This window comes from Tachysurus fulvidraco, chromosome 26, assembly GCF_022655615.1.
Source record: "Tachysurus fulvidraco isolate hzauxx_2018 chromosome 26, HZAU_PFXX_2.0, whole genome shotgun sequence".
NCBI classification, from domain to species: domain Eukaryota; kingdom Metazoa; phylum Chordata; class Actinopteri; order Siluriformes; family Bagridae; genus Tachysurus; species Tachysurus fulvidraco.
Genome location: NC_062543.1, coordinates 13,508,838 through 13,530,910, shown reverse-complemented (window position 1 = coordinate 13,530,910; position 22,073 = coordinate 13,508,838). Strand labels below are relative to the sequence as shown.

The following is a 22,073-nucleotide window of genomic DNA, read 5'->3' as shown; positions in this document are numbered from 1 at the left end:
GGATAAATATTGAAACGTTTAACATCATTTGTAGGCATTTTGCGTCACCTGATGCGACACGATAAGTGTAAAGCCTGAGGTGTGAAAAGTTGACAGTTTTTACTTCTTCTTTCTGCTTTAGTGTATTTCAGGATCTGTGGTTCCCAAGTATGACAGTATGACGGTTAAAATAACCCTCTCAGTTCCTCTTTACGACAGTTGCAATACAACCAAAGTTCAATCAGTATCAGTTTAATATCTTTAGCATTTCAAGCAATAACATACCACAAATGACATTACAGCTACAATCAATATATTTTATGAATCACCGGTTGCTATTAGAAACTATAAATTGAACGTGTTAACCGTTTTGTGTGGTTTTGCTACAGGAAGGTACTAAAGAAAGCTGGTAAACATCCGTAAATACAGTTCGATGCAATCTCTAACGTCTTTGCTCACAGTAAACTTGTTTTATTTGTTTATATACATTATATTTTGTCTGTATGCTTGTGTGACATTTGTTAAAAAAAACAGGTTCTTACATTCCAGTCTTGCTCCCAGTTTCTGTTGCTTCCCCTGGACAAATAATAATAATAATAATAATAATAATAATAATAATAATAATAATAATAATAATAATAATAATAAACAATAAAATGTTGTGACCCAAACAAATCCTACAAAACAGAAAAAGACGCGTTTCAGCCTGCATGTGAATCTCTTGCACTAGCGTTCAGGCATTCTAGTTAAGCAACATGCGAATGCTTGTGTTATGTGGTCATGGCTACACCGGACACACAGACGAGAAGTCTGTAGAGGTTCCAACGTGGTGAACAAGACAGAGAGATGAAACTGAATGTTACCACAAATACGAAAACACGTCTGCGGACAAAATGGCTATTCTTCTTCAGACATTTACCAAGCAGCACATACGTATGTTAAGGCCTTAGTAATAATTAGTAAGTGATAATAATCAAGTTATATTTTATGGATCAAAGAGAATGTTTGTAGCCCCGCCCACTTCCGTTGGCTCACAGAAAGTTGGTGCAACATGCACCAGATGAAATTCTGCGGCATATATCTTAAGCTACCTTAAGCTATAAAATCTGTATTCTCTAGGCCTCTCCCATGTTTCTGCTGAAACCATACATGTAGAAACTTCTGACTTTGTTTGAGTTACAATACAACACATACAACAGCTTTAAATGAGATTGATTATTCGTTGCTACTACTATTCGCTCCAGCAGAGTTAAAACCTTTTGAACTCAGGCATATAATAAGCTAGTTTTTGTGTAGTTTGTGTAGCTCAGGAGGCTTGAACACTTAGACCAGATCCAGAGACTGAGAGTTTAAGTGTGACCAGGTGTAGGGGGCTGCAGCGGGGAGGAGAGAGAGCCCAGGGTGAGCAGGCGGAGCGGCAGAAGTGGGCGAGTGTTTGAGCCGGTGTTTTTTGAGCTGGCCCAGTTCGCGAAAGCAGCAGCCACACTGAGCACAGCGGTATGGTCGCTCGCCTGTATGGATGCGCTGGTGCTTGTGCAGACTGTCCAAGTGGCGGAAACGCTTCTCGCAGTAGCGGCAGGGGTACGGTCGCTCGCCTGTGTGGATGCGCTGGTGCGTTTTCAGGCAGTAGAAGCGCCGGAAGCCTCGGCCACAGACGTTACAGCGGTGTACTTTGTCGGTCGCCTCGACGGGTGGCATCAAACCCGGAGGCGCCTCCGATTCACCAGCGGACATGGGAGGTGAGATGATCTGGGGTTGCGTGTTTGAACTGGAAGAGGAAGCCACGGCTAAAGACGGAGGATCTAAAGGCTGAACATCAGTTTCGTCTTCGACTTTCACAGAGTTTTGCTTGATCTCCTCGTTAGCATCCATCACCTGAATGAGGCTCAGCTCGTTGACGTTACCCGCTGGTGCTCCCATCTCAAACTCGAACCTGCCCATGTCGCACGGCTCATCGGGGGCCTTCACGGACGATCCTGTAGCGTCTTGTTCCTCCTGATGCACTCTCCCGAAATCCTGCACCGCACCAGCAGGGGTCTTATACTCTGCAAAACACAAAGGGAAAAATCATACACAAATCTATTCCAATTTGACGTGTACGGTTTTGTAGCGGTTATTAGATTCACACAAGTTTTCCCCTAACCTGCTCTGTACGTTAACTAAAAAGTGTGTCATATTTAAATCTGCCATATACACTATGGTTCATTGTTTTGTACAAATGGATCTTTCCGGGCAATAAAGCAAATTTTACCTAATCAATCAATCAAGACAAGTTTGCACCCTCGAGACCTGCGATGACGTTAAAGAAGATTTATAGCTAGCAGTAATATAATGTCAAATCAACACCGAGCCACGTTTCAGTGTTTTCTGCATGTGTATGGAGCCACAACTCTGTCACATAAATCTCTCTTTTTTCCCATCAGACTCACATTCATGTGGCCCACAGATTAAAAGCGGAATTAAAATGATTTGTGTATTTAGGGTTTACGGTGCTTTTTTGCTCTGATCAATCTAGCTTTCACATCATGCTGAAAACATAGTCATGAGACATGCCTTGGGTCACACCCTTGAAAAAACAAACAGTCTTGTGCTAGAAGACCTCGTGGTGGTGGTGGTGGTGGTGTGTTAATGAACCGACTCCACAGAGAACCGAGTCGTTTAGAACCACCTGGAACTACGCACCCTTATCGATCACTCCTTCCTCTGAGATGTAAAACTGAGGCTCTTCTGTAGGCTCGTCGGTTCTCTCCTGAACCGAGTCAGACTCCACAGGGAGTCGGTTCGACGTGTCGGTTATGAAGCACGCGCTATTCGTACGCCTCCTCCGTCGGTTTATAACGTTACGGGGCCAATCAGACTGCACGGTGGGTAAACACAAGCCGACACTAGGCAAGGTTTTAGCGCCGAGGTTCCTTCCAGGTGTGTTTCTAAAGGTTTTAAGGTGATTCTGAGACAGTTCCGTCCTCTCCAGAGTCGATTCCGAGGAAAACTGGAGGTCTTCGGTGACGGCGCTGCTGGATGGCGGTTGGTTTCGGTTTAACAACAAGCACTGCTTTATGTTTTTCTCGGCAGCGGTCATGTAGTAACGCACCGCCTTCAGCTCGCACTCGGACACATCGAGTCTCTCGCGCAGGCTCCGGTTCTCTCGCCGGGACTCTGCAGCGGCGTCACGCGCCTCAGTCAGTCTCGCGCCGACAATCCGCGCTGTTTCCTTTAACACCGTGTCCACTGCGCACCGCACCGCCTGGTCTATAGTAGCGGCGAGCTCGTACTTCAGGAACGACACGCTGATCCCATCTAAAGCCATGACTCCTTAGCCTCGGTACAGCTTTACAGAGAACCAGCAGCTAACTAGCTAACAAGCTAACAGTTTCCCAAATATTCTCTTTCCAGCTCGGAAAAATAAACAATTTAAATCCTAGAAGTTTCCTATCATTTCCGTCGGTACATAAAACGCTTTAAGTAAAAAAAATACAAAACAGACTCCTAAAACCTAGTGTTCAAACGTCTATAGCGCGCAAAGACATTAGTAAACAAAGCTAACGCGCCTCAGCTAGTCGTGACGCGTTCGTGCGTCGCACGCGAATGACGTCATTCACACGCGGTAGTTGTGGGGTCTGTAGTTTTGGTTTGTTTGAGGTTTGAGTAATTCATTATTTCTTGTTCCTGATTTTTTTTTTTTTACACAAATCTCACAGAACACAAACCTTTCACACTGACTGTGAAAACATACCATATCATATCATAGCTAAAAAGTTTTGTGGACATTTGACTCTAAAATAATATGAGTTTTTCCCCAAAATTGTTGTCACAATGTTGAAACACACAATGTTTTAAAAATACACAATATGGAAATCCTTCATTTTAAGATATCGAGCTGTAAACATAAAAAAAAAAAAAAATCTCTCTGGGTTTTTGTTCTTTACACTTTGTCATTGTTTGTCTAATACAAATGTGAAAGTTAAACAATGATTGCATGTAATATAAATAAATTATATATATAAATAATAATAATAAAATATAATTGTAAAAAAAACAATGTAGACACAATGTCGTTTTCGATATTAATGTTTTGTTATGTAAATATTCCCCCTTCTTCTTCTTCTTTGCACACCTTCAAATTTATAGCCTGTGATGAAATAATATTTTCTTTATTCTGATATTTTAGTTGTCAGTAAACTCGAATGGATCCTTGACAACTTTGTGAAGTAACAACAGTATACAGCTGTAGGCTGGTGGAATTCTGCCATCTAGCGGTCACTACGTGTAACTACAAGTCTACAGGGTATTACAGTCTGTGTTTTATCAGGCCTCGGTTGTTTATTTAACTTTCGTTATAATCTTTTACCTTCCTCTTCACTGAGGAGTCGAATAGGACGTATGTACGTATGTAACCAGGTTGCATAAGTATAGACACCCTTTCATAATGGGAAATGAACAGCTAATTTATAAAGACATAAAGAAAAAAGCCTCATAAATCACCCAAACTTTGTATCAAATATGTGCTATTATCTGATGAGACTAATGTTGTTGGCGTTGTATCTATTGGGCTGGGATTTGGACTCCAGTCAAGATTGAGGGAATTATGGATAAATCCAAATGTTTATCTATGAATAAATAAAAATACAGACCTCTGTCAGACAGCTGAATAAAATTGTTGAAATGTTGCTTTAAAGCATTTAATGACTTCAAGCACAAATCCAGTAAAAGTAGAGAAACAAATGAATCCTACCAAAATGCTGAATTGACTCAAGGCGAGATAAATCTTTTTTCCAAGGGAGTGGAATAAACGTATATTTCAAGAGAGTGAGAGAAAAAAAAACCTTTGTGAGGGGATAAACTGATCAATTAACAGTTTTAATCGCTTGTTAATTGCTGTGCAATAAGACAATAAAACGTGTTGCAGTAACTCGGCTTCACGTTGCATCACACCATCCTGTCTTTGAATATTTTCCATTAACAGCATGATTGTTATATTATAGACTATTATAGTCCCTTTAGGCCCTGAACTACCATCAGCAAACCTCAAAGACATCACTGTGGACCTGAATGTCTTTTGATGCTGATTTTAACATGAACATGACATTTCAGGTCAGATTGTCATGACATATGGTCCAGTGTAAATTTTAATAATCAAATCTTTGACACAAAAGATGCTTTTGTCTGATGGACTACATCTGAGTTAAGTGGCAAATTGTGTAAAGTTAAATTCGTGTCATTGCATTCTTTTAAATACTGTAATAGAGGAGGTATGTGTGGCCACTTGCTTGGGCCCACTGCAAATGGTGTTGCTAGGCAACCCATCCTCAGCTACTACAGTCCCTAATGGAGCCTTAAGAAGAGCAGAGCAGGTGGAACGTACCAACACATCAGTGAAGCGGGGAGGGGCGGTGATCACAAACCCTGTACTATTAGTAGATTAGGTAATGTATTTATATATCTATGTATATATTTAATGCTGTAATATGAGTTCTTACATCTCTCGGTGTCTCTCACTCTGTGTGTGTGTGTGTGTGTGTGTGTGTGTGTGTGTGTGTGTGTGTGTGTGTGTGTGTGTGTGTGTGTGTGTGTGTGTGTGTGTGTGTGTGTGAGGGTAATTATACCAGGTGTAATTAGGAGTGAGTGTCCTTTGGGTGGCGCCTCAGGTCTCCTGAGAGGAGGAACATACAGTTCAATGGCACTCAAGAAGAGAAGAATTTTTTTAATTAATGCTAGTGTGAAGTTATTCAGACTAAATCAGATTTTTTTGATACGGGGTGACAAAAGTGGGTAAGAGCCCCGAATGGTCAGGGCCTAATAATTATGTTTAAAGAAAAGGTGTCATTTGTAATATATGACCTAGTTCCTTGGTTGACATGAATATAAGTTTATTTTGTTACCATACGGGTATTTAGTCGATCATAGGGGACCATGCCACACACACACATGCACACACATGCAAACACACATTCACACACACACACACATATTCACACACACGCACACACACACATTCAGCACACACACATTCACATACACACACATGCACACATTCACATGCACACACACACACACACATACACATTCAGTACACACACACTCACATACAGGTTCTCACCTAGGAGCAATTCAGCATAGCAAATCCACCTACTTTTTTTTATTTTTTACTTTTTTTTTTTGGACGTGGGAGGAAACCAAAGACATGGAGAGAGCGTGCTAAACTCCACACACAGTAAAGCCAAGTTCAGAATTAAACCAGAGACCCTAGAGCTGTGGCACTGCATTGTGGGAGTTGCATTTGTGATAGTCAACACTAGTCTATTTTTAATGTAGAATCATTAAAAAAAAATGGCTCTCAGATGTGGTTTGGAAATACAGAAAAGTCACAAAGCGTTTTTTTTTTTTTTTTAAAAAAAACTGGACAGTGCTAATATTGCCAGCACGGGGTGTACAATGTCTGTGGATATTTCCATGTATGAGGACATGTTTACTTCTCTTCTGTAAACGCATCTGGATTAATGAGTACAGATGTCTATAGCTGGGAGTTTCGGTGTCTCTAAAAGCTCCTTCTCCCTTTTAAAAGAGGGGGCGTTGTGATGGTACGGTCTGTATAAAATGGGTGTGGTCGAATCTCACATATGAGACGCTGTAGGATATGAGCTTTTATCCTACAAGCTACAGGGAATCATAGCGGCGCGCGCGCGTGCTATTTATCTCGTTTATCTCGTTCTTATAAATATATATATATATATATTTTTTTTTATATCTCGGTTCGCGATATAATAAGGTCGTTTATTCCTGAAGAATAAATCTGTCCGGCTGCTTGGTTTGGTGTCTGACACTGGAGGACTTATGGGTGTCTTGTGCGCTACACCGGCGAGATAGCCAAGAGATTTATTATTTATTTTTAATTTTTTAAATTTTTGACTATTATTATTAATAATAATATTTATTTTTTGTTTACATTCGCGTGCACAGCATCTTGAGGTTTGATCTGAATAATTCATTTCGTGCAACGAATCAAGTAGAGAGAGAGAGAGAGAGAGAGAGAGAGAGAGAGAGAGAGAGAGAGAGAAAACAGCAGAGGAAGGAAGGAAGGAAGGAAGGAAGGAAGGAAAAAAACAGAAAACGAGCGTTTTATTTAAAGCGTGATTTCGGATTTCTTGCGTCGTTTTGTTTTTCCTAGAAAAAGCCTTTTTTATTTTATTTATTGTTATTATTATTTTTTATTTTTTTTATCTTTTTTTTTCCTTCTCTCTCCTAAGGAACAAGCCCAAGCTTTAGTACAGACCGAAGCGGACACAATCCCGGGTTTGTGATCTTCAGGTCCGTTTAGAGAAATGCAGTGATTTTTTCTGCTGCGTTTTTAAAGGCCTGATTCACGGCCATCATGTGCGTTCGGCTCTGATTATCTATCTCGGAAGAAGAGATCGGACTCAACCCCTTCCTCAAGCTGTCAGCTCTGCAGTCTTCCTGTGCTGAGGCCGACAAGCTTAACGAACAGGTATTGTAGAATGTAGAATGTAGAATGTATAACGCATGCAGTCAATGGGCCTCGAAATAACTGGATGCAAAGGGACCATCTGGAGTAGATATATAGACATATAGAAATATATGCAGTATATATACAGTATATATTTATTTTTGCTGTAATATTCAGCTGTTTCCATTAAATATCACCTTGCATGAAGTGGACACAATGAATGTGGAGCTAGATTTAGATAAAGCTTTGTCATTCCCATAACAGCTTGTTCTCCTGCATCCTCATGCGACAGGCCTCCACATCACACACACATCACACACGCTCCTAAATCTGTTCAACACCGGTCACTCAATATATCCCGTTTTAGCATCCGATCATCACGTCTCGCTGTAACCGATGCACAGAGGTGTGTGTTTGAAGGTTACATCATTGACCTGTGTAGTCAAGTCCTTAAGGGATGCAGTGGCGTGTCCAGATGTTTAAACAAGTTCTTTTGCACAGATGTTTGGTTCCTTGTTACATCATTTAACGACTAATATCTTAACTGTCCCGCATTCGTAATTGTGCAATAATCCTTCCTATTTAGGCGAGATTTCCACAAGAGTGTAATCAGATTATTTAATTTAACATGAAGTAGATGAGGTAATCATACACGAGGTATCGAATCGAATGCATTAAGGAAATATAATAAATATATAATAAATATATAAACACAAAGACAACACCACCTTCACAAGCTTGAATACTGTCTGTGGTTCTGTGTTGCATGTCCCAAGTTCTGCCGGTACTACAGGTGGCGCCATTAAACTTTCATGACCGTTGCCACGCCTACAGAACGAAGATTGCTGCTTCTCAAAGTCGTCCCATTCGGAAAGGAGTAGCTTGGGCACACCTTGTTTTTTAAGTGATTAATGGTTATGTGATGCGTTTGTCTGAGGAGTTTGTACGTGACACGTTGAGAGATGTCCCATACGATGTCCATTTGCTCCACCATTATGCCGTATCGCTCGTTAAAGCCGGACGATCCGTGCTTCAAATTCTACCCTACAATTTGGACCCCAACAGCTTGGGTTCCATTACGGAAGCTTTTCCGGGTGCCATTAGTTATGTCACCTATCAATCTGTCTAATGGAACAAACACAGAGTTACAGAGAAACCATCTTCACGATGCATTATATCACGTGCTCGGCTTCTTTTTGTGGGTTTATGGAGATGAAGAACTAAATTACATTTCATAATATTTGCTACGCTGTTGGTCAAAAGAGGAATTGAGTAGAGGAGGAAAAATAACAGCAGCTTCAGCCAACTACTGTATTTCATTAGTCTTAACCATCTCTGTGTCATGTGATGGAGCTGAGGCTGCTTTTTTCTTATTTTTATTTATTTTATTTTTTTTTGTGTGTGTGTAACAAAGACATCTCCAGATCATGAGATGAGATCAAAGACCTTGATCTTGATTGGCTTTAAATTTGATTCTTCACTAGAAAAACAAAACACCTCGTATCTCTGTAGAAGCTCTGGATCCGGACTGTGTTGGCGTCGTGCTATAAAGTCATCCAACTCCTGCGTGACAATTTTGTTTATGTAAAAGTCCTGGGCGAGTTTCTAATCTGTTATGCTAGTGTTCAAACCTTCACTTGTTCTGCATGCAAAGCTCTCAGACTGTGCGACTCTTTTTAACGGGAAATATGTAAATCCAGCGGTCGCTGGTTGGTCAGAGGTTTGGGTGAATTTGACTACAACGAAAAGCAACGAGCTGATCCAAGTTCAGTGTCCTCGGGCAAGATACTCGGAATATTAAAACCACCGGTTCCGAGAGATGTTTGATTACTTTCAGATATCGTTAGCGACTAAACAACCTCACAACGCATCGACAGCGACAAGCACGATAGGTTAAATATTAACAATGGAAATGTTAGCGTTGTAATAAAAGGTTGACGCAGCAACAAAAACAACAACAGAAATGCTCCTACACGTCCATTTTTAGACGGCGGTACTTCGACCTACGTTTTGATAAACTACTGAAGGGTAAGAACTTAAACCACCTTCTAAGTTTCTTCTAAGCAAATATTTTGCGTCGTTTCTCATCATTTAACAGTAAAGCTAAGTTACTTAAAAATCTGTGTATATTACAGCGCTGAGATGTTTTTGTTTTTTTTTCAAGTGTCTCCGGAATCACCGCAAAATGACACGAACATGCTGTAAAATTCATTAACGCCGATCCAATCACACGACATACTTTTTATTATTTTTTTAATCTGCCGTGCCGTTTTGCAGTAACGTTAATCTCTTTCTGCTCTCGTAAGTGGCCTCTGGAGCTGTCGGATTACGCTTTTATCCATTAGGGCAGATTAAAGTGGCCGTCGCCGCGTCTTCTCGCTCCAGACACACAAATTGCACTTTAAAGCCAATAGCGCCAGAGTCTCCGCATAAAATATTAAATATTAACAAGAGGAATGCATTAGATTAGACATTTAGGAAGCTTTTAGGAAATCCCTGATGATATTCTGTGGCTGCAACAATCCAAATTGACGCTCGGTACGAACGGCTCAAAGATCAGAGCCTTTGATTAGAGCTGATTTTACACGTAGGAAGAGTAGAATTGTAAGTAATAAACGTGTAATACAGCGTTAATATCATGCTAATAGGAGGTGTGGAAAGGAAATGTGTTGGTTTTGGTTTCAAATAGCTCGTGGTTTTTAAAGACTGAGTAGTGAAGCAAGATCAGGAAGGAAGTGATGTTTAATATATATATATATAATTATATAATGTGTAATAATTACAATATTATATTATGGCAGCGCGAGCGTACACAAACTAAAGGACGTACTGTATGATGGTGTATAATCAAGCATAGGCAAGACTTTTGTGCATCATTTTCAAATTGTATTTTTCAGACTGTATAAATGATATGCTATAATTTTTATATACAGATACATATATTATATACTTTTCCATTTCGTTCCTGCGCGATTCTGTTCGTATCGAACTTCTGATCTTTATTCTGTTTTTCATTCAGATCTCACAATCAGATTAAAGGTCTCATACCGTATGTTGTCCGATTAGTAAATTACATTCGGTTTACTTGTTGTTTTTTTACTTTCTTTTTTCTTTTGACTTCACAGGTGGAGAGAGAGAAAGCGAGAAAGAGAGAGAGAGAGAGAGAGAGAGAGTGTGAGGGAGGATAAAGGACAAAGGTCATTTCAAGATGAGTGAGCTGGAGCAGCTCCGACAGGAGGCTGAGCAGCTGAAGAACCAGATACGAGTAAGAGAACCTTCAGAACCACCGAGCGCTCCGAACATTACGTCATTACGGTGTTAGAACTCGTAGTTCAGTGTAACAGGATTTTGATGGTTTGCTCGATTATTTATTTATTATTTTTTGACTTGATTGAATCCAAAATCTAAATCTGTTTTTTAAATTTTTTTCTTACAGGATGCGAGGAAAGCATGTGGAGACTCGACACTTACTCAGGTAAAGCACAGAAATACAAACTTTCGTTCCCTCATCAGTCTTATTGTCATTAATAAGGCCAGAATACGCAGCTTGCCTTGTTAGTGAACAATAAAACCCGCGCTTCACGCTGAAAACTTTCCCCTGGTGGAAATCAGCAGATACTTGGAGACTCCATCTGAAAACATCTCTTAATGTGAACTTCATATTAACAATGACTTCATTTTTTAAAATAAACTCATTTATGTGGTGTCTCTTATACAAGTCGATGTGTACATTGTTACTATAGTAACGCTAACATACAAGAATGTGCACATTTATAATATAATAATAATAATAATAATAACAATAATAATAATAAGAAGAAGAAGAAGAAGAAGAAGAAGAAAAAGAGGAGGCACGGTGGCTTAGTGGTTAGCATGTTTGCCTCACACCTCCAGGGTCGGGGTTCGATTCCCGCCTCCTCCTTGTGAGTGTGGAGTTTGCATGTTCTCCCCATGCCTCGGGGGTTTCCTCCGGGTACTCCGGTTTCCTCCCCCAGTCCAAAGACATGCATGGTAGGTTGATTGGCATCTCTGGGAAATTGTCCGTAGTGTGTGAGTGTGTGAGTGAGTGAGCGAATGAGAGTGTGTGTGTGTGCCCTGTGATGGGCTGGCACTCCGTCCAGGGTGTATCCTGCCTTGATGCCCAATGACGCCTGAGATGGGCACAGGCTCCCCGTCACCCGAGAGTTCGGATAAGCGGTAGAAAATGAATGAATGAATGAATAATAATAAGAAGAAACCTGACAGTTTCACTGTTATAGAAAATAATCAATACCTTTTGTCCAGAGTTAGTTATTTATAATGTGTGTGTGTGTGTGTGTGTGTGTGTGTGTGTGTGTGTGTGTGTGTAGATAACAGCGGGACTGGACCCAGTGGGTAGGATTCAGATGCGGACACGGCGCACCCTCAGAGGTCATTTAGCCAAAATCTACGCCATGCACTGGGGCACCGACTCCAGGTACAATCTGTATTATAATCTTCAGGCTTTATTATGGATTTATTTCCCTAAAGATCCCTCAGCTCTGATATTTCACCCTGTTGTGTACTGATGAGACGAAGACGATTTGTCGTCAGGGTTGTAAATTTTGCCTTCGTCCACTAGAGGATGCTATTTCTAATCACCGCGTTATTGTTTTCTTTTCCCGCCTCGTGACTTTCCCGGTCAGGCTCCTGGTCAGTGCTTCACAAGATGGCAAACTCATCGTCTGGGACAGTTACACCACGAACAAGGTACCAGAGCAGATATAATCTGGCTGCACTGTTACACACTGCACACACTGGAACCTTTGGAGGTCTGATGATGGATGTTTGTGTAGTGGGGAGTGTTTATGATCTAATCTAAAAGCGCTCTGATTGGACAGATCCACGCCATCCCGCTGCGTTCCTCATGGGTGATGACGTGTGCTTATGCACCGTCTGGAAACTTCGTAGCCTGCGGCGGTCTGGACAACATCTGCTCCATCTACAGCCTGAAGACCCGCGAGGGAAACGTGCGAGTCAGCCGAGAGCTCCCTGGACACACGGGTACACACACACACACACACACACACACACACACACACACATGCACAATGGATATTAAACACCATTAAATGGCTGTCATGCCAGTGACCCAGGATTTTAAAAATCAGCTTTCTAGATACATCATGGACAGGATATTAACAGCTGAGGCTTGTTTTATTTATTTACATGCAAATATTCCCGAGACTCAGACATCTAGCGTCAGTGTGTCACGCTGTGCACTTCCTGCTTCTGCTTCGTCCCCAGGTTACCTTTCCTGCTGTCGCTTCATCGATGACAATCAGATCATCACGAGTTCAGGAGACACCACCTGGTATTCAGTTTATTTTTACCTCAAATAAGCAAATAAGCAAATAAGCTCTGTTTAAAATAAGGACTTTCTAGAAACGTACGAGATGGGAGTCTCTGGCTACACGCGTGCGAAAGTCATACGGACTTTTGTGTGCTCGTGTATGTGGAAGAGGGCAGATAGCGCTTTACTACTCAGTAGTTTGTAAAGAGAAGATTCGCTTAGACAAAGCTTTCCTGCTCGGGTCCTGGGTGGGAATTAGCACGACCTCAGAGCGAGGAGGGAATAGTGACGATCATGATGTGACACATGATCACTACAGGTCTTCATTTGGGGAATTAGACGGATTTGTTTGTGTTTCTGGGTCAAAAATTCTTGATTTTGCAGCTTTTGTTTATATTTATATTTATAATTTGCTTGTGTAAAAAACTGAAAAAATTGGTGGAATTAGCAAAAACAGGATTCTTTTAAACTCCCACCAGCGAAGACATTTATGTGACGACTTTCTGTGACAGTAGGAGTGTTGTGGTGATGTCACTCGACGAGTCTCCGAACAGATCTGTAGAAAACCTGCGGCAGATTTGAACATGTTTTAAAAGTTTGACTGGTTTTGTGTGCATTTCTGTGAAATCACAGAATTGTACTGAATTGTACTGAAGTCTTGTATGTGTGTGTGTGTGTGTGTGTGTGTGTGTGTGTGTGTGTGTGTGTGTGTGTGTGTGTCAGTGCTCTGTGGGACATCGAGACAGGTCAGCAGACTACACTGTTCTCAGGCCACAGCGGCGACGTGATGAGTTTGTCTCTGTCTCCGGATTCGCGCACGTTCATTTCCGGCGCGTGCGACGCCTCCATTAAACTGTGGGACGTCAGGGACAGCATGTGCAGGCAGACGTTTACAGGCCACGAGTCCGACATCAACGCCGTGTGTGTGAGTATGAACACCATCCCTACACGACCTACCGGCCGATTGAACTTCATGCCGCCGTAACGTCAAACATTTCCACCCTTCTTCAGTTCTTCCCCAGCGGCAGCGCGTTCGCTACGGGCTCAGACGACGCCACGTGCCGCCTGTTTGACCTGCGAGCGGATCAGGAGCTCAGCCTTTACTCGCATGACAACATCATCTGCGGCATCACGTCGGTGGCGTTCTCGCGCTCAGGGCGGCTGCTGCTCGCCGGCTACGATGACTTCAACTGCAACATCTGGGATGCCATGAAAGGAGACCGTGCAGGTACAACCTCATAAAACCTTATAAAATAACACTCGATCAAGCGCTTCGGAATGTTTTATATCGTGAATTGACGTCTATTTGCGATCCCCGCTGAACGAAGCCAGCGTCATCTCGAAGGGATTCGATCATTAGTTTTAATTCCCCAAATTGACGGATTAATAAAATAATGCTTTTAGAAGCACACAGTGATGTAAGACATAAAAAAAAATGTGACTATTACATTTGCTTTCTGAACAAATATTATTAGTAATTTTGTTTTTATTTTTTTTTTGTTATTGTTGCAGCCAAAAATGCATAATTTTACCCCCCCCCATTTATTTTCAATTTGTTTTGCAAAATTTCCTACATTTTTTCATTCCTTTCAGTTTTTTTTTTCATTTTTATTTATATATATATATTTTTTTTGCTAAAAACATCTCAAAATCCAGAAGTTTTTAAAACGGCAAGCGCGGGATTCTTCTTTTAAACTCCTAACTGCGAAGACTCATACGGTCCGTAAGGACTTTCTATGGGCTCTGAACTCGCGTGAATCGAAGAAAGCTCTCTCGTACATCGTGATGTCATCTCGGGTCAAACCTGCAGAATATTTATTTCTTTTTTAAAAAAATATCAAGTTTTGCCAAGAATTGTGGCGTTTCGTTTCTGCAAACGCAAAAAAAGCTGAAACTTCGGAGGGAACGAATAAATATTTTGTGTATATAAGAAGCCATCAGAATTCGGTCTACAGTCATGTCAAGTTGTCACTCTACACACACACACACACACACACACACACACACACACACACACACACACACACACACACACACATTATGACCTGTTTGTTGTTCCCTGACAGGAGTCCTGGCCGGCCATGACAATCGTGTGAGCTGTCTCGGCGTGACTGACGACGGCATGGCCGTGTGCACCGGCTCCTGGGACAGCTTCCTGAAGATCTGGAACTGACATCAATCTCTCATTACCACACACTGTATGCCTGTTTTACTGTATATAACTCTCTCTCTCCCTCACACACACACACACACACACACACACAGACACACACGCACGCACACATATTGTACATAATATATTACGCCAACTAGGTATCTTGAGTTGTTTATTATGGTAATTGATTTGTACACATAACTACACCTGAATCTGTGGATGCAGGTCACAGGATTGACCCACTGAAGCTAAACAAGAATGTTCTTTCTTTTTCTCTCTCTCTCACACACACACACACACACACACACACACACACACACACACACACACACACACACACAGGACTTCAACACAATGTAAAAAAACATCCACTCAAAGTGTTGCGTGACTCAGATACACAGTCGCAGAGAAAAGGGGAAGGAGGTTTGTTCAATTGTGAATCCAAACATATGAGTGTATTTATGTTCATTTGAAAACACACACACACATGCACGCACGCACACACGCACACACACACACACGCACACAGCTAGTCTTGGGCTCTGAGAAGACAAGAGACGATCTTTAGGACCTGATGGCTGATAATTCTATACCCCAGTGTAACTTTGGGAAGCTGAAAGGTTACATTTGACTAGTTAGATAACGAAACCCACGTAACAGCCAGGCGATCTTAGCCGTTAGCAGTTCTGTCAACTTTATACAAAGTAAACAACTTTTACTTTTTTTTAAATGTTATTTTATTTATTTATTTCTTTTTAATTTATTATTATTATTAGTTTTGGTTTTTTTTGCAAACACTAGAATTTTAGCTGCATGTGGCAGCGATCAAAGGGGTCCAAGCACCATGAGCTTCGGTTAACAGGGTTAACGAGAACGCGACGTTTTCCCGCTCGGACATTAAACGTGTGCATGCTTGTGAATTATCCGACTTGTTTTAGTTTTTTTTTTTTCCTCTCAACGAGCAGGTCATCATTAGAAACCTTCTTCCTAGCGAGCTCAGAGATGCAACACGGCATGCGACGGTCCAACTCGATTGAGAAACCGTGTGTTTGTGGTGCTTGGACCCCCCAAAAAAATGCGCCGGGTTAAAATGTTACCCAGAAAGAAAAAAAAAAACGGTACAGAGATGTTTTTTCTTTGTTTTTTCATTTTTGGTAAAATATTGCAATATTATTGTGATTGGTGTTGGAGGGTTTGGCGGTTATGATATGAACACATGCCTGGTGTAACGCAGGTGTTGTGACGTACTAGAAGCATGTGGTACAGTACGAACGTGATCGTCCATCACGCCAAACCGTATTAGACGACTGACGTTTCGCACTTCATTTTAAAACAGACACCTGTGACATCCGGTACGAGTGAATATCCGATTTCTTTTTGTTGTTTTGATGTTTTTTATTTGTTTGTTTTGTTTTTGTTTATATTCTGATTTTCTATGCTTATTTTCTTCATGTTTTCCCTGCGTGCCTCAGATAACACTGTAAGGAAAATAAATAAAAACTAAGTGAGGAAGTGAAACTGGATTCTGTTCTTAAAAAAAAAAAAAAAGACAGAAAAAAAGAACCACACGTTTTTTTTTAAACCGAAAGATTTTTTTTTTGTACTTTATTTCCAAACAATTCTGCATTTAAGACATTACAGATGTATGATTTCATCCCGAACACTGAAAAAAACTGAAAACCATCATCAGCTCGTTAAAATCTCAGATTTGCTCTCAAACGTAAACACGCACACAAATGATGTTTGTCAAATATCTACTTTATTATTATTATTATTTAAACTAAAACTTGTAGGATAGAAATGTAATGAAAAAACAAAAAACCCAAAACAAAAGAGAGAAATAATTATTAACCCATCACAGAGGATATCACCTTTAAAGACTTTCTATCGACCTTTGACCTCTCCTGGTTACACAATCGGAATCGACCAAATACGTGCCAAAAAAAACAAACAAAAACAAAACAAGAAATCATCCAAAGATTTGATGTCACTATTACTAGAGGATCATAAAGTGAGATTTGTAGTAAGCATAGAGCTAAAAGCATGTAAAGAAGACCGATGTGCCCGAAAAACAGCAAGTAAAGGCCTTAAATAAGAGTGTTACATTTACACCCCCCCCCCACCCCCCCAAATAAACAAAATAACTCCACACACACTCTCATCTCATGACATGCTACCTGAAACAGGACCGGGTTCATGTGCATCGTACGACTCGCGCCGACGGCTAAAAGGTTCCTGATAAAATCGTGATCGCTTCGCGGTAAAAAGAACAGAGGACTCGGTCGGTCTGTGGAAGCCTTTATTTGGTTCTGGAGAAGAGATTTGTGTCATTTCTTTAATGTTACTGTACGGATCGGTGAGAGGAATGCCGGACCTGACTGCGCTCCAGAACGCATCTGGAATCGAGCCTGAGACCGACATTACGGAGGAACTGATCAGAAAGCAGGACTGTAGAAATCCTACGGCCGAGACGCTACGTCGGCTCGACGTCCCCGCGGGGACTCCGTATGACGTCACGGTGACGCTCCATACCATGGAGTTAGAGGGGAGAGGGGGGGCGGTCTCCGTCAAAATACAAATAATCGATTATTATTTCTAATTACATCTAAGCACAGAAACTGCTGCTTTGTGTGACACGTCGACGCAAAACCGGAATTCTGATCCCGAGTCTCACGCCGAGGAAGAGGAGGAGATGGGGCTGGACTTTATACACACACACCGATATGACGTGTGCGTTCTGCTGCGTTCTGATTTCATGCATACTGGTCCTTATTAGTGTTGAGAAAGGAATAAGAAAAAAAAAAAAAAGAAAGAAAAAGAAAGAAACATACTGTTTTATTTTCCCTGGCTCTAATCCTCCTCCTCCTCCTCATTTTCTCTCTTAGAGCATCATGAACAGCACATACTCGGTGTAAAAATAGCTCCTATTCACACATACACACACCCACGCTCGCTCGTTTCTACACAGAGAGAGAGAGAGAGAGAGAGAGAGAGAGAGAGAGAGAGAGAGAGATCAGTCTTAATCCCCTAACTGGATTCTAAAGCAGAAATATACATTGTGCTTCAAACATGTTATTGGGCCGGTAAAAGAACTGCACAGAAATTGCTTCAAGTTCAGGTTACATTCAGTACATTAGCGCCTGTCCGTATATCTGTGTAATAAAAATAACGCTAGAACCATATATTAAAATTTGGGATTCCATCTCAAACAGGCACCCGATAAACGTCTCTATATAAACTCTGTTAGTATCTTAAACCGTGTAGGACTCGTCCGACGACGGATTAGGAGATATACTGTGGATATTTCTATATATATATATAAATGATTTGAAAATACATTTCAGCGTCGATTAGGACGATATGAATTTATCTGATTAACGTTTTGGTAAGAAGTTTTTTTTTTTTTCCCTCTCTCTTTTTCTTCAAACTGGATCTTGTGTGTGGGATGACGAGGGATTCGCTACATCGGGAAGCATGGAAGTGAGTCCTCACCATGGCAACCCAAACCTCTACAGCCAGGGGTCGGGAACTTAAAGCTCACTCACAGAGAGAGAGAGAGAGAGAGAGAGAGAGAGAGAGAGAGAGGTTCCATGGTTCCACACTTATACAGGATGAAACTAAAACTAGGTTTATTTTTCGGTCAGTTAAGTGGAATATTATTGGGCTTGGATTAGAAAAGGAGGAGAAACAAAAGCAGTGTTTATTTCTTCTCAGCTGCTCGGTGGAGCCTCTGCAGAACCATCACTTTGCTGTGACGTAAAAAAGGGGGGAAAAAAGTGCAGCTATTTCAGAATCAAAGCTGTTTGTGTGGAATTTCATTCTCTTTGAATGTCAAGTGATTTCGTTTCATCCGTCTTAACCCGCCCCCCCACCCAACTCCTCCACCCCCACCCAAGGTGTGTGTGATGCTTTAATTCTGCTGGAGAAAGTCGCTTTCTGTATGCGATGGCTTTTGGGCCTGAACTTATTGTCAGATTAAGTGCACTTTCTTGACACGAGATACATCTCTGATTGCACTACTACTTCTTCCCTGAACTATGTACGCAACCTTGGGAATGGGGGTGGGGCAGATAACTCAAAAATCTTCTTACAGCATCCTTTGCTAAGACACACACACACACACACACACACACACGCACACGCAACCTGGCTCCAAGGCACTGCGAGAACGGTAAACATGGCAGTTCAAACTGGGGCAACGTCAATAACCCAAAGGTTAGAAAGCCAAAAAAAAAAAATAATAATAAATCGATATTCATTTATTTCTATACAAGGGGAATTTTTTTTAAAAAGCACAAGGGTCTACATGCGTTGCCATCTATTGAGATACGACCACGTGGATTTTCAGAAGAAAAAGAATCGAATCTCGTTAACGTCCCAATAAACGTAACCGAGTCACGTTTGCTTCCTAACGTCCTGCTGCTTTAATATCTTTCGACAGCACGTAAACAAATAATTTGCAGAAACTCCTATAAAACGTCACAAATCTGCTGGAGGCTACTTCAATAATCGGAAATCTTGGAATCGCTTAAACTTGTGGCAGAATTTTGGGCAGGTTTGGGCCGGGACGCGTCGTGTGACACGTCGATTCACGTGTCGAACACGAGGACAGCGACAGGAAGTCGTTACAGACGCGTCTTCACTGAGCAGCTTTCTGAAAGGGAAAAGAAGAAAAGAAGCAAAGTCGCAGAAGGACTGATTTCGATGATTAAACTAACGATGTCTCTCAGCTATGAGATAAAGTGAGATAAAAGTGCTTTTATATGTTACAATCATCGATCTCTCGTCTAGCTATTAAACCTTTTTATTATTTAAATATATAGGCATCTTTCTGGTAGTGATTACTGATTAGTTCTACGCTTTCTGTAATAGAAACAAAAGATATATTTAGAAGCCTTGCTTCAGGGTGCTGTAGATTTCGGGAATCATAAAGACGGGCCTGCGCCGGTCCCAGAAGATGACGGATTCGCCTCTTGTTTGCTCATCAGGGATCTGAACCTATGTCCAGATTTACGGAAATGGAAATTTGTCATGATGCTTTATAAAGATTTGTAAACAAAAGGTTTTGGATCCACAGTAGGTCATGCTAATAAAAGTGAACTGGGGAAAGAGTCGTCGTCGTCATGGTGATCTGCTAGTATTGCTCACGCTCGCCAGTCACACTGCTATTGCTTTGGACCACAGGGTGTGTGTGTTATCCTACAGTCTCACACTCGCACATGATCACGAATCCAAGCCAAAGTCACGGCTTATACGTTAAAAAAAAAAAAAAAAAAAAAAAGAACTGAAACAATCGTAGGATTTTTTTCCACCTGAAAAGTCTGTGATAATCACAGCTCATCCCATTACACTCCACATCGAAGATCCATTAATTTTTTTCCTCGAATAAGGCTGGACGTCACATCGGGGAGTTTGGCAGCAGAAATGCATCCAGGATTAGTGAGCGCATCAAACATAGGAAGTCTGTTCATGCTCAATAGGAAGCGAGCGCCCTAACAAACACGTAGGAGAATAAACACCACACTGGGGTCTTTGTGCGATTTTTGTGTGTGTGGGGAAAACATACGGGCTGAAAAATATGTCTGAGTGAGTGGGATCAGATCTTCAGAGCGCTGACCTCCGGCGCGGAACAGAAACGAATCCGACGTCTCGTGACATGCTAAGATCGGTTATTTAGTGGAGTGAAGCCTTACACGTCCGAATCCTTTCCTCCTGCCTGAACGAGGGGTCAAACGACTGGGATAAAAGCTCCAACTTCCTCCTATACGTCTGCACGGTGACGTGATTTAACTTCTCAATCCGTTTATTCTATTAAATCCGGCTCACGAACGGAGAAAGCATTTCTGCTGCCAAAAAAAAGAACAAAAAAAACAAAAAAAAAAACAAAAAAAAAAACGAAAGAACTACTTCTCCCTAACCTCATAATAATCCGACCGGTTAAAGAGAACTCCCCTCGTGAAAATCTGAAACGAGAACAGCACGATTACAGCACGTATTGCAATAGAACAGCGAGATATTATTAAAGTAGGAATAATACCAAATACCTATACATACAGAGAATATCAAACGGCCCGAGATATACTGGAACTTCAGACGAGAAAGAAAAGAAAAAAGAAAGATTTAAAAAAAAAAAAAAGAGAGAGAGAGAGAGAGAGCATTCTCCATGGCTAAATCAGAGAGAGTGCTTGTAATATCGGTCGCACTTCTGTGGTGCTTCACCAGCCAAAAGCATCACCCAGATTCTTAAAAGCGTCGACTATGAATGATTAAAGAATTCGGTCCAATTCCGGTCTACAGAGCCGAAGGGAAAAAGTTAAACGAGCTCAAAATATAGGAGAACTGATATCGTGAGAGCTCCACTAAATGTTCTGCTATAGTTTGAACATAAATGATAAAATCACAGATAGTTTAAATCCGTTAGATTAAACGACTAGGCTACTGAATTACAGTACAGTGTGAGAATGGAAAATTACAGATGCTGCAGTACCACCCGAGAGCAGCAGGGGGCGGCGACGGCCACCAGCAAAATGTCCAAGGCTTTATACGCCGCCGCCGTTGTTTCTTCATCTCTTCTTTTTAGTGGTGGTAAAGTTGGAATGTAGAAATGAAATGAAATGAAATTTAGTCGGGGAGAAAAAAAAAAAAAAGGCAAACTCACTGTAATCTGGCAAGCTAACAAAAGCCAATAAAAAGAATGAATATTTTGTTCTGGTGTTGAAAGAAAGTTAAGCAATTTGGCATCCGCACGCGTCATAACACACACACACACACCAACACACACACACACACACAATCCCCAAAATGTTTTACAACAGATACATTGTTAAGAGAACCATGACAGTCTGGAGTATGAGTGTGTATGTGTGTGTTTCTGGGAGTGCATGTGAGGAAGTGAAAGCATGTGGGCCTTGTATCTATTTACATTGTGTGTGTATGTGTGTGTGTGAGAGAGAGAGAAAGTGTGTGTGTGAGAGAGAGAGAGAGAGAGAGAAAGAGAGACAGAGAGAGAGACAGAGAAAGAGAGAGTGTGGAGGGAACGCTGATCACACGGCTGCTCTATCACCAGTTCATTATGCAGTTTCTGTTGAGGGTCATGAAGTAGACCTGACTGCTTCCTCCAGACTTCACCGACGCAAAGAACACCTGAGAGAGCGGGAGAGAGAGAG

At 41.3% G+C, this 22,073-nt stretch overlaps 3 protein-coding genes across 9 annotated transcripts in view; 1 reads left to right on the top strand and 2 right to left on the bottom strand.

The window, feature by feature from the left end:
- Positions 1 to 215: 215 nt before the first annotated feature.
- LOC113641496 (Krueppel-like factor 6) lies at positions 216 to 3,585 on the bottom strand. The gene is made up of 2 exons (XM_027144205.2): positions 2,662 to 3,585; positions 216 to 2,024 (listed from the first exon to the last, which is right to left on the bottom strand). The coding sequence occupies exons 1-2, from the start codon at positions 3,284 to 3,286 to the stop codon at positions 1,303 to 1,305; spliced, it is 1,347 nt and encodes a 448-aa protein (XP_027000006.1). The 5' UTR covers positions 3,287 to 3,585; the 3' UTR covers positions 216 to 1,302.
- A 3,039-nt stretch (positions 3,586 to 6,624) lies between these two features.
- On the top strand, positions 6,625 to 16,425 carry gnb2 (guanine nucleotide binding protein (G protein), beta polypeptide 2). Of its 2 annotated transcripts, none has more exons than XM_027144212.2 (10): positions 6,625 to 7,462; positions 10,567 to 10,706; positions 10,878 to 10,916; positions 11,791 to 11,897; positions 12,106 to 12,169; positions 12,301 to 12,463; positions 12,707 to 12,773; positions 13,476 to 13,677; positions 13,764 to 13,980; positions 14,819 to 16,425. In XM_027144212.2, the coding sequence occupies exons 2-10, from the start codon at positions 10,650 to 10,652 to the stop codon at positions 14,923 to 14,925; spliced, it is 1,023 nt and encodes a 340-aa protein (XP_027000013.1). In that variant the 5' UTR covers positions 6,625 to 7,462; positions 10,567 to 10,649; the 3' UTR covers positions 14,926 to 16,425. The 2 variants fall into 2 exon arrangements, with proteins under 2 accessions (XP_027000013.1, XP_047665398.1); XM_047809442.1 differs by lacking the exon at positions 6,625 to 7,462 and adding an exon at positions 9,122 to 9,469.
- A 2,354-nt stretch (positions 16,426 to 18,779) lies between these two features.
- Positions 18,780 to 22,073, bottom strand: part of mink1 (misshapen-like kinase 1) — a 32,602-nt gene continuing 29,308 nt past the window's right edge. For all 6 annotated transcript variants that reach the window (XM_027144177.2, XM_047809353.1, XM_047809355.1 and 3 more), the window contains one exon: positions 18,780 to 22,050. In XM_027144177.2, coding sequence (XP_026999978.1) covers positions 21,967 to 22,050 — 84 coding nt within the window. In that variant the 3' untranslated portion in view covers positions 18,780 to 21,966. The remainder of the gene's footprint in view (positions 22,051 to 22,073) is intronic.

Bases quoted from the DNA above. Each gene is read 5' to 3' on its own strand.
- LOC113641496 (XM_027144205.2), bottom strand. From the start codon at position 3,286: ATGGCTTTAGATGGGATCAGCGTGTCGTTCCTGAAGTACGAGCTCGCC. The intron at 2,025-2,661 runs GTGCGTAGTTCC...TGTGTTTTGCAG, and splicing joins GGAAGGAGTGATCGATAAGG to AGTATAAGACCCCTGCTGGT.
- gnb2 (XM_027144212.2), top strand. From the start codon at position 10,650: ATGAGTGAGCTGGAGCAGCTCCGACAGGAGGCTGAGCAGCTGAAGAAC. The intron at 11,898-12,105 runs GTACAATCTGTA...TTTCCCGGTCAG, and splicing joins CACTGGGGCACCGACTCCAG to GCTCCTGGTCAGTGCTTCAC. The intron at 13,981-14,818 runs GTACAACCTCAT...GTTCCCTGACAG, and splicing joins CATGAAAGGAGACCGTGCAG to GAGTCCTGGCCGGCCATGAC.